At 38.8% G+C, this 12,093-nt stretch overlaps 1 protein-coding gene and 1 long non-coding RNA gene across 3 annotated transcripts; one reads left to right on the top strand and one right to left on the bottom strand.

The window, feature by feature from the left end:
- The first annotated feature begins 3 nt into the window (after positions 1 to 3).
- On the top strand, positions 4 to 2,414 carry LOC125279097. 2 transcript variants are annotated; one of them, XR_007187313.1, is made up of 3 exons: positions 4 to 368; positions 1,581 to 2,197; positions 2,276 to 2,414. It is a non-coding gene; the product is annotated as an uncharacterized LOC125279097 (long non-coding RNA). The 2 variants fall into 2 exon arrangements; XR_007187312.1 differs by lacking the exon at positions 4 to 368 and adding an exon at positions 397 to 650.
- scrn2 (secernin 2) lies at positions 2,364 to 9,001 on the bottom strand. Its single transcript, XM_048208602.1, has 9 exons — positions 8,858 to 9,001; positions 7,704 to 7,866; positions 7,343 to 7,524; positions 6,957 to 7,156; positions 5,813 to 6,028; positions 5,251 to 5,416; positions 4,529 to 4,697; positions 2,843 to 3,005; positions 2,364 to 2,764 (listed from the first exon to the last, which is right to left on the bottom strand). Exons 2-8 carry the CDS (start codon positions 7,863 to 7,865, stop codon positions 2,853 to 2,855), a joined length of 1,248 nt encoding a protein of 415 aa, XP_048064559.1. The 5' UTR covers position 7,866; positions 8,858 to 9,001; the 3' UTR covers positions 2,364 to 2,764; positions 2,843 to 2,852.
- Positions 9,002 to 12,093: the final 3,092 nt, after the last annotated feature.

Raw genomic sequence — 12,093 nt, 5'->3', positions numbered from 1 at the left:
GGATGGATGATTCCAATAGGGTCTAGCTGCAGCCTGAGGGGGCGAGTGGAGCTCCACTCTCGAACAGGAAATACGTCACCTCCAATAGTTTAATTACTGTATTTGCATTATTTGTAAGGGTAGGTTTAGGGTTGGGGTAGGTGTAGACATTAGTAAAACAAGTATTTGCATTACTGTAAAGGGTAGGTTTAGGGTTGGGTTAGGTGTAGATGTAAGTAAAACACAAGTGGAGGTGACGTATTTCCTGTTCGAGAGTGGAGCTCCACTCGTCCATGGTCTGCAGCCAGACCCTTCTCGATGATTCAGCTGCGGGCGCCATCTTCTGGCGAGACGCGGGAATTTATTCTGCACGACCCTTAAAGTACACTGTAGGTATTCTCAAAAAACAAACAAACAAACAAAAGTTCTGCCTATTTTTGGCAAATGAAGGCCATTTCACACCAAAAGTGAAATAAATAGGCCTCAGACTGAAGGAAATGCAGATTCACAACTGTACAGTAGAGGGCGCAGCTCAAAAAAACCTTTCAGCTGAAGAATAGGACACAGGAGAAAACTTCAACACTTCACCAAAACATACAAACAAAAAAACAATGTGATATTCATCTTAAGTAATTTTTGCTAATTAATATGGCTGAATTGGATAATCGAAGGTCAGCAGCAAATACACTGGTTAATAAATACATGAAGTAGGCCTATATTTGCATTAACATAGCTACTTGAAGGGTTGGTTCACCCAAAAATGAAAATAATGTAATTTACTACTCACCCTCATGCCGTTCCACACCCGTAGTTAATCTTCGAAACGCGAATTAAGATATTTTAGTTGAAATCCGATATCTGTGAGGCCTGCATAGCCAGCAATGACATTTCCTCTCTCAAGATCTATTAATGTACTAAAAACATATTTAAAACAGTTCATGTGAGTACAGTGGTTCAATATTAATATTATAAAGCGACGAGAATATTTTTGGTGCGCTAAAAAAAACTAAATAACAACTTATTTAGTGATAGCCGATTTCAAAACACTGCTTCATGAAGCTTCGGAGCGCGAAAGTCACGTGATTTCGGTTTGTCGGTTTGACGCGCGATCCGAATCATGATTTGACACAGAAGATTCATAACGCTCTGAAGCTTTCTGAAGCATGTTTTGAAATCGGCCATCACTATATAAGTGGTTATTTTGTTTTTGTTTTTTTGGTGCACCAAAAGTATTCTCGTCACTTTATAATATTAATATTGAAACTGTACTCACATGAACTGATTTAAATATGTTTTTAGTACATTAATGGATCTTGAGAGAGGAAATGTCATTGCTGGCTATGCAGGCCTTAGTGAGCCATCGGATTTCAACAAAAATATCTTAATTTGTGCTCCGAAGATGGACGAAGGTCTTACGGGTGTGGAACAGCATGAGGGTGAGTAATAAATGACAGAATTTTCCTTTTTGGGTGAACTAACCCTTTAATTACTGCAGGTTTGTGTCATATTTTGAGTTTGCATTTCACAGTTTTTATTGCCAAGTTAAATTTGCAAATGTAATGTGTTTAGACAAATAATGCAGATTTATGTTTATGTTTCAGGTCACGAAGTCGACAAACAGCTCCTGTCACGGTTGTTTTCTGTCTTCAGTTGATGCTTGGACCCCTAAAAATAGCCAATACCTGAAAATAATGTCATGTGCCATACATTAATGATTACTGCAAATTTGTTATTTTTGCCTAATTTGGTGAATTGTGGGACAACAGCCTAGAAGGTGTTTGAAAAAGTATATTTTCCCCCCCAGAAAATTCAAAATAGAGAATTTTTAAAGACAGAAATGAAACCAGAGGGCATCACCCCCCCAAAAATGTTTCTAGTCCTTTATAGGTTTCAAAAGTTACGACCCAAAACATAAATCACTTTATTATAGCGCCACCTAGTGTCAGACTTAGCAGTGCACAATTGGGACCATCCTGCTGAGTTTGGGATCTCTGATGCCCATACACTTTTAGGGCAGAAAAATAATGAAGAAGAAAATCAGTACAAGCATCTTCGACCAGCAGGTGTCACCGGTCTGGCGTTTCAAGCGCCTCAAAAGAACGAATCATTTTGAGAAACAATTGGTTTCGAAAAGCTTCATCACTACTGCATTCAGCTTGAGAAGATCTTGATTGATTATTGGTAGCGGTTTCCACATGAACGCCGAAAAGATTGGCAGGTAGGTTATACCAGTTATTCTTTTATAAAGCACAATGATTTAGGATGCACACTAATGGGTTTTACTAATGGGTTTTAGGAGTACACAGGTGGACAGACTGCAGCACTCAATGGACAACTTATATATTTACAGCTGTCCTCTTCAGTAAAAATAAAGATGCCAGACGTTTTGAATCATTGATATTTTATTGTGTTTCTCCTCAGAGGGTCAGTCTGGTATCTGAGCCCGTCTCTTACAGAAATGAGAAGTGTTTCACTAACATCTCTTCTCTCACACATCTATCCACAGCACAAACACACCTTAGTAATCTATCACAAACCGGTTAATGTGATGCGTATATGACCGCCCTGTGCGACAATTACACATGATTATGGTGATCCACTCACATGAACATCTAGTGTGTTTATTTTAAGTTACAGTTAGTGTGGCATGGACGTCACAATTAGTTTGGCATGGCATCAGGGGAACTAGGAGAGCAGGATTTGAGCAGGCAGGAACCTGTGCGCTCTGGACTGTCTCTCTCTCTCCAGGCAGATCAGCAAGCACTAGTGACATTCACAACGACAACTGCAAAACAGCCACAGGTTACAAGCAACACCAGACAGAGGAAGACTCTGGTCAGATGCGTGACAATTGTCCGTTTACCTGCTCTGTCTCACTGGTAGAATTTGATCTCCGCGTCCACGCAGTCGAAGAACAGATCCCCGAGCTCCTGGCCCTGTATCTCACCCCTAAGCATGGCCTCGATTTCCTCAAGACACTGAGACTCCAGGTATCTCATAGTCTCCTGTAGAGAGGCTCCAGCATCCTGACACACACATTGGGTTTTATGGTTACATTCCATAGACATAATGATTTTTATACTGTACAAACTGTACACCGTAAACCTACACATCACAGTAAACTTTCTACATTTTTACATTTTCAAAATTATTAAAGAGGGCCTATTATGCCCCTTTTCACAAGATGTAATTTAAGTCTCTGGTGTCCCCAAAATGTGTCTGCGAAGTTTCAGCTCAAAATACCCCACAGGATCGTTTATTATAGCTTGTCAAATTTGTCCCTATTTTAGTTTGAGCAAAAACATGCCATTTTTGTGTGTGTCCCTTTAAATGCAAATGAGCTGCTGCTCCCGGCCCCCTTTCCAGAAGAGGGCGGAGCTTTAACAGCACGTGCTTCGGTTGCTCAACAACAACAAAGATGGAGGATTGTCAGAGTCAGACACTGATGGAGAGACTCAGGAAGAAGTTACAACTTTTAGAATGAAACTGGACGTTTCTGAATGGTTAGTGGATAAATTAGTAGTTGCTGTGTTGATTCAACTCATCGACTAGCATGTGCCGTCATGTTAATCTTTTGTGCAAAACCTGTATGAACACCCACTTTACATAGTGTACCTGTTTGCCAAACAGAGCCATACACACCAGGCTAACGTTTATGATTGCTATCAAATGCTGTGAATGGTCTAATATTCTTTCCAAAATATCGCTCAGACAGAAACGCTCCTTTTTTAGCAAAAAATATCCAAGCTAACGAGAGTCTAAATAGTGTTCAGTGCTCGTCTGTGCAGCCAGTGACAGAACAGTTAGCATGCTTTGCTCTAACTTTTGCCATGGTGTTAGAAATGGTACACAGTTGTCACTTGCAATAACAAAATGGCAGCGCCGCGGGTGGAAACGTGCAGATTAAGGGGCTGTAATATTATAAGATCCCCTTCCTACGTCACTAGTGGAGCAAAATCTGAGCAAGGTGTTTTTTCACATGCTTGCAGAGAAAGACTTACCAAAACAAAGTTACTGGGTTGACCTTTTTCACGTTTTCTGAGTTAGTAGATGCTCCGGGGACCCAATTATAGCACTTACATATAGGAAAAGTCCGATTTTCATGATATGTCCCCTTTAAATGTTTTCCTCATGGGACCCAACCAAATGTCCCCACAATGTCAAAAATGTCAACATTTGGTCCTCACAATGAAGGACAGAAACACACACACAGGGCTGTACAAGTTAAGCTTAATCAAGAACACTTGTGGCATAATGTTTGATGTCCACAAAAATAATTTCAATGTTGTTCCTCATTTAAAAAAAAAAAATCTAAATTAAAAGGCAAAAAAACTTGTGCACAAAATTGTAGTAGCACCGTTTTCATTCCATGTGTTCAAGAGAACAAAATTATCTGAAGATGAACGAAGGTCTTACGGGTGTGGAACGACATGAGGGTAATTAATGACAGAAATTTCATTTTTAGGTGAACTAACCCTTTAATATTCAAAAGTGCACAAAACAAACCGAAAAGCATTTTAGCAAGAAAAGGCCTTTTTCTCAGACTTACAGGACTGGTCAGTGCCGTCTGGTGGGCTTTGTACAGCTCGTGTTTCCGGTCCACCTGGTGCTGGAATCGAGGCTGTGTCCTAACAGGATCGTCTGGGCCGTACTGAGGAGACATCACCATGCTGACAGGCCTCATGCTCTCCGAGAAGATAAAAGGCTTGAATACAGACCTGCAAAAGAAGGATCAAAGTGTGATGTGTCCACTAGAGTTCTTCACAGGCCGAAAACCTGATGTCCGAATGGTTCGGGTCAAAAACTTTCTCGGACGCGGGTTGGGTCTGACATTAGTAGCCTTGGGTCATCGGTAATTTAAAATAAAGGCAGCGGCTATTTGCACTAAATGAAAATAGCATATTTTCTTGATGGATAGATGCTATTTACAACTAAGTGAAAACAGCAGGATTTTCTTTGCATTAACTGTAAATAGTAGTTAGATGCTATTTATACTTATAAACAGTGGCAGATACTATTTACACCTCAGTGTTGATGTACATTAAACGGTATGCAATATTAAAAGTGTAAATGATTATGTTTATTAAAATTATTAAATGGATACTGCCTTATTGGGACAATAAAGCCCTCCCTACCCCTATTATTAAACACACGTTACACACTTTAATTCCACTTTTCGAATATTTTCTTAATTTTTATTGAAAATAAATGCCTTTCTGATCTGATATGTGACGGGAAAAGGGAGAAGAGCGAGTTTGGCAAAAAGCACACCTGGAGGGGTCGGGTGTGGCAGTGAGGAAGTGAACGCAGGGCACTTCTGGGTTGCGCGGGAGGATGGACACCATGCTGCCTGTGGTACGGAAGCCCTCAGAGTCCATACAGATCCCGCTGGCCTTGTCCCTCAGGATGCTCATCATCACCTCTGCTGTCACCGAGCCTGTGCAGAGCAGCAGGGGTCAGGACAGGAGGAAAGCGTGTGACTAGTGTTGTCAAAAGTACCGACTTCGGTATCAAGTCGGTACTGAAATTTAAAAAATGTGAAGATTTAATTCATACGTCCACAACATTCAAAATACACTATAATAAAAAATATAAATTCATAGAAATTGAAAAGTCATCAAAATATTATCATCAAATCAGGCATAATACAAATTTAGATGTCCATGCTTTAACAAATAATTGTTAAAAGAGAAATGAAACAACTGTAAGTGCAGTGTACAAACAGTAGATGGCGGTATTCCACATGCAAACTCTTCAAAATAACAAAACAACACTTGGACAACATTCAGGTTCCCCACTCCTCAGTCATGACGGCAGACGAAAGCAAACCTACCGTTGTGCTGCTGGAGCAGGGCTGTGCCGCCCATGTACCGCTGCTTGGCCATTTCCATCCTGGCGGGGGGGTTGTCAGGGCTGAAGACAGCAGTGAAGCTGAACTCCCCCTCACCGCTCCACCAGCCCTGAGCCTGGGCCGTACCGCGCAGCTCCGGATGCTCCGCTGAGATCTCTGTGCCTATCGTCAGCTGGTTAGAGATGTTCTTGACTCCCTCTGACAAAATAAATAACCTCGGGTTTATTTTTAGAGATGGATTATTATGTCAATACATAAGATTTATCATCCTGATATAGCTACAGTATAGATATATAATTACAAATACAGTGAGGTGCAAAAGTCTAAGGCCAGATTGGAAATCTGGGATTCAAAATCTAATACAGACTGTAATTAAAGATTTAAAAGAAATATTAAAACAAAACGTTACTAAACAAATATATTAGTAAATTCAAATTAATTATTTTTCATTTATATTGACTTCATCACATTAAACTTGTCACATGTTATTCTGATATTTAACAATAATTAATGTCATTTAACACAATAATGACTTTAAATTATCTAATGGGGGTCATTTCTCAGCCAAAATATATTTAATTACAATTAATTTGGCACAAAATGCAATTAATTCAATTAAAAATTTTAACTGCTTGACAGTCCTATCTATATCTTTTTTTTTTTTTTTACATAATATTATGTAAATGAATCTGATCCACTGCATTGATCCTTTTTATTGATTTGATATGGGATGGCTAAACCGCCTCGGTCATGTGACTGTTCCGTATCTCTGCCACTGGGTTCATAAGAAGACATTAAACTCGTCACATCTGATATATACAAACATAGATACATACATAAAGTATAACATAGTTATACATATTTTTTTTTTTAAAAAGTATATATTAACATTTATTAACTTTTTATTTAACCCTTTTATTATAATATTAACTTTAATAAATTTAATATTAAATTTAATATAATTACTTATGATCAGTCTTGACTTTTTACCAAAATAAAATATAAATGTTCTTCATTTTGGATCTTTTCAAACAGAACCAGAGAGAAAAACACATTGTAAAAAAAAAAAAAAAAATCAATCAGTGAAAACACTCAGCACTGACCATTAATCATCTCTCTCCCTCACCTGTGACTTTCTGTGCAGCCCACAGTTTCCCAGCAGTCTCCAGGACCCAGGCTTCCTGTCGGTCCACTAGTAAGAAGGTGTTGTGGTAACTAAAGGGTTCGGCGGTTTCCCTGCAGGCTCCGCCCTGACCGTGCTGCTCCAGAAGACCTGTGATCACATTCAGAGCGGCCCATGCACTGTCCCCGCGCTCCAGACCCAGCCTGAACACACACAACACATATATCATCCATCAAGTCCAAGAATATATCTATTAAATCCTTTTTTAATATTATTATACTAATAAAAAAAAAAAAAAACAATGACTAGTAAATCTGAGCATGAGATAAATCTGGTCAATTCTGTCTAGAAAACTGCAAGATGAAGTTGTTTGGTTGTTTTGGCCTCACCGAACCAGGTCCATTCCCAGCAGAGCTTCTTCTGGATTTACAGGCTCCTTGGTCCAGACTGCCTCGTTCCCAATACACACCCCATGTTCATTCGCCCCCATCTCAGCCCCCCAGAGCCAGGCCGGTCTGCTCAGCACAACTGCATGAGTGTGCTCTACTTGAGGGATAGAAATGTATGTGCACTATATGGAAAAGAGAATCACTTGTAAATCATCTATTGTTTGCCATAACTCCAGATTTTTGTTCAATAAATCACATATTTGACAGAAAAAAAATGTCAGCAAATATGAAACTGCAAATAGTGAAATATTCACAAAGTTTTTCTTTTTAATCCAAATATTACACAAAAAAATCAGTTCACCTCCACTGTAGAGTCAGCAGCATGTGATGACGCAGGGTAATACACCACCTCCTGCACCTCATCTCTCGGCCGGTCAGAGTTCTTACCAAAGATCACATAATCTTCTTGTGAACCCGGAGGCAGAGATACAAAACAGTCACATGACCGAGGCGGTTCAGCCATCCTATATCAAATCAATACATGAGGATCAATGCAGTGGATCAGATTGAAATGAAAACAACATATGCAAAAAGCCAGATACAATATGACATACACAGGCTTAGGCTTAAATCCCTAGTCAAAAAAGCTAAAAAAAAACACAAAAATTGAAAAATTCTGATTATTTAAATATTCAATAATACAATTTTAATGCATTAAAATTTTAATGTACATTATTTGGCAATATTTCAATATTTATTATTTAAAAAATAAATATTCCAAATTTAAACTTTTCAAACAATTTTAATATATTCCCAAAACAAGTATAAACCGTTGCACTAACAGAAAAGGAATTTATTTCATTTAATTTCGAATTATTTTGGTAAAAATCCATGTTGAGTTTGATTACGCAGGCTTGTGGTCAAGGGTCATTTTCACTGGATTCTTCAAGTGACCAATTGCGCATTAACAAACTCGGTTCGTTGCTGGCTTGATAATACCAACACTACCAATAATAATACATTTATGCAATGCATGAAACCAAATATTCAAAGAGCTAAAAATCCTTTAGGATAAACTGACATTTCTACACGAGAAAGCAGGGATGAGCAGTCAATAGTTTCCTGTGTGAAGCTGTGATATCGTGCGGCTTCTGCAGCAGTGGGTGAATGTCCTGCACTGACAGTGCTGAGGATTACTGTGGTGATGTTAAGTTATCTCAGTGCTGGACATATATACGGCTTATCGCCTGACCTCCATTTCACACATTCTTCAGCTCCGAAAAGAGTCAAAGCTGCTTTTCAAACAATCATAAGAGCTAAATTCAGTGCTTTATATGAGATATCTGATAGACTATTGATGGCCTGTGTGTCTGATAATGAATCATCTATATGAATACCTAAGTCATGCGTCATAATTAGCGCGTGACATTCACATGCGTGCTTAAATTGGGTTTTATTAGTGCTACTCTGATTGTCTAGCACGCGTTCGAGAGTATTTGATGAAGTTATTATTACCTTAATACGCTCCAGATCGGTCAGAGAGCCTGTGAGAGGCAGGGCTGAGGCGGATCAACCTGCTGTGGCACACACTTCAAAATAAAAGCCCCTTTCAACGCGCCGTCGACTCGTACTTCAGAGAACAAGACTGAGAATGATCAACCTGCTACTGCAGACACTTCAAAATAAAAGTCATCTGACGCCACTGACCCGATAAAAATGTACATATTAACCAGAAATATTGCAACAGAGTAGTGTTTTGACACAGTATTTTGAAGAAAACACTATAAGGACCAATAATCCGTATAATAAATAACAAAAAATATAGCTGCAAGCAGCAATTACGGCACAACAAGTCATGCTAACATGGCTGGGAGCATGAGACTAACTGCAACAGTGAGCAATTAAAGACCTATTAAGGTCATTTTAGGCAAAAGGGCTGAAAAATCATAAATACAGTTAATAATAAAGATTTACTGGTTAATCATTTTCGAAAAATAGGTGGTGCTGTGACCAAATTCATGTGATATGGTCAGAGTGAGGTGACAATGACACTCACAAAGTTTGGTGTCAATATGTGAAAGCATTGCAGAGATACAGACTCAACAGTCATTTTGGCATCAAGCCTCTAATTCGTTGCTGCGGTTATACGAAAACGGCTTTGTTTATCAACATGAAATCTATAACGTTGTTGCCGGAATGACCTGAAGATGATACAATTAGATTTTGGTGAAAATTGGACCAACGGTCTAGGAAAAGATTGAAAAAGTATGTTTTTAAAGAAAATCAAAGTGGTGGAGAGGAAGTTTTGCCGAATTTGGCAAAATTGGCATCAATGTGCTCAGCATGACCCACAAAATATATTAAGACCAGTCTGATTACAATAGACCACATTTAAATAAAGCTATTAGAATTTTTTTTTAAATTTCATTATAACATTTGACCACAAAGAGGCACTATCTCAAAACCTATTGTGTACCTTCAGAGCTACACCAATGCATTCATAAAATATAGCATTTTATATCATAATACTGTATTGTAGTTAATGACAATTTCATGTTTTGTTCAATTATAGCACCACCAAGAGGCAGAATCCCACCACTTTTTTTGTGTCCTCAGAGTGAGCCCATACTTATGTGTGTCAAATTTGGTGAAAATATCTAATTTTGTTTCAGAGTTATAGACATTTATATGTAGGAGAACATAAAAAATTACACATGGATAACTTTGTTTTGAATTTTTTGCCACTTCCTATCAAAATTTTGACATTCGGGCTTCAACTTATAGTTAATCAACGAAGGTTTCGTGTTTCCTATGCTGGTTTCATCTCGATTGGACTCACGGTTTCGAATATATTCGCAATTGTTTTTTAACCCTTTCAAGCGTGAGTTTAAAATATTCTAACTGTCCCCCCCAGAGTGAGTTTTTTTAATGCGACCGTTATTTTAGAACGTTTGCCTTTAATGTTTCCATAGCGACGCGTCATGCGTGTCACGAGCGCTGAGCGCAGCAACAATAACACTGTATGACAGGTGGATCGCTATTATTTTGTTTTTCCTTGTTTATTTAAAATATTCACAAACTTGCTTTCCATGTTATCAACTATCTGATATTCCGATCCTCAAATATGTGTAAGGGAGTGTGTTTTGTCGTTTAAAAGCCTTTATAAATTATCTTTATCTTGATCTATAACGAGAGATGGGCGGCGCCATCTTAGTTTGCCCCGCAGTTCGCAGAGTCCTGTCAGTCGGATTTACAGCAGGTGAATTCATAATTTTCTCCCGAAATATATGCAAGTAAGTGGCTGATGGTGAACTGGAAGAATAATAGAGTAAACTTTATAGTTACTTGGCCCCATTATGTGTGTCTGATATGAATAAATGTCGGCAAATTGTATATGAATGGATTGTTATTGCTCCTTCCACTGATGTCTGACATCAGTGTGTATTTTATAAACTCTAAATATATTGTTTTAATGGTGCTTATGCATATTTAAATGTCTGAAACCTTAAAAGAAACGTTATGTGGCTGAAAACACTGCATAGTTGTGATCTATGACAAGAGCTGCGCGCGTCCGTCTCACAGTAAAAGCGCGAAAGCGCAGTTTAAATCTGGCAGTTATGTGACGTCGCTGAACGTTCGAAATCCCATATGTGGGACCGTACGCCCAGGGGCACTGAAATAAAAATCCCTTATGTGGGACCGTACCGCTCAAAGGGTTAAGCACTAAATCACCACATCATACAAACCATAAGTCGAAACCTAGCATGTTTGGTATCGTTGGACTCGGCAAGGATTCAGGAGTCTAAGGATAAGACTCCTGTGAAAATAAGTCGACCACATCCACAGTATATACATCATTTTTTCTCCACTAGGTGGCGCTGGTCCGAAACTTCTCAGGCTCCTTCATGGCATTGTGCTGATGACCCAAACCAAGTTCCGTAACGATACGCTAATGCGTTTCATACAGCATTTTCGTACAAAATTCAAAATGGCCGATGACCAACATGGCCGATATGGAAAAATTGCACATCATTCGACTCGGCATGATGCCCCGAATCTAACGACAAACCTATCAGAAGTTATAAGCAAAAATAGCCATTTTTTGTATCTCCGGACCAGTTGGTGGCGCTGCGCCGAAATGCTGCATGTTGCCTCTGGTCATGCTTGTGATGGCATGTCCCAAGTTTGGTCTGAATATGATAAAGCATTTTGGAGATATAGCCTCAAGTCTGATTTGGCGAGCTTTTCGCCGAATTCATTTGTGCCGTTTTCAAGAACGGATGGATCTATCAAAAAGCTTTTGATAACTTTTTTGCAAGCATGGTCTGAAGATGATCTGGTTCAATTTTCGTGATAATCGGAGTAACAGCCTAGGATGAGTTAGAAAAAGGTTTTTCGGAAAAATCTAAATGGCGGGAACATTTTAATGACGGAAAATGACGTCATAGGGTGCAATAAAATCGTCTTTTTTGAAATTTGTTGAAATTTGTTTGTAGCCCTTATGATTTAAAAGTTATTAGCATAAATACGAGTGAAAATTTGGACAGGTGGTGGCGCTAGAGGGATTGAGTTAGAGACTCCAAATTTACTATGGATACAGTTGAGAGTGGCCTCTATCAGTGTGCCAAATTTCACAACTTTTTAGCATACGGTTCTATAGGCTGCCATAGACTTCAATGGTGGAAGCGTAATAATACATGCTTTCATGGGTTTTAATGCTTGTAATAACTAATAAAACCAAACACACTGAA

This window comes from Megalobrama amblycephala, linkage group LG11 (assembly GCF_018812025.1).
Source record: "Megalobrama amblycephala isolate DHTTF-2021 linkage group LG11, ASM1881202v1, whole genome shotgun sequence".
NCBI classification, from domain to species: Eukaryota; Metazoa; Chordata; class Actinopteri; order Cypriniformes; family Xenocyprididae; genus Megalobrama; species Megalobrama amblycephala.
The sequence above is the reverse complement of the archived record's forward strand: the minus strand, read 5'-3'. Positions and strand labels throughout refer to the sequence as shown.

Excerpts from the sequence above, each read along its gene's own strand:
- scrn2 (XM_048208602.1), bottom strand. The coding sequence starts at position 7,865 with ATGGCTGAACCGCCTCGGTCATGTGACTGTTTTGTATCTCTGCCTCCG. Across the intron at positions 7,525-7,703 it reads CTGCTGACTCTACAGTGGAG|TGCACATACATTTCTATCCC; the intron begins GTGAACTGATTT and ends TTTTCCATATAG. Across the intron at positions 4,698-5,250 it reads GCCACACCCGACCCCTCCAG|GTCTGTATTCAAGCCTTTTA; the intron begins GTGTGCTTTTTG and ends CTTCTTTTGCAG.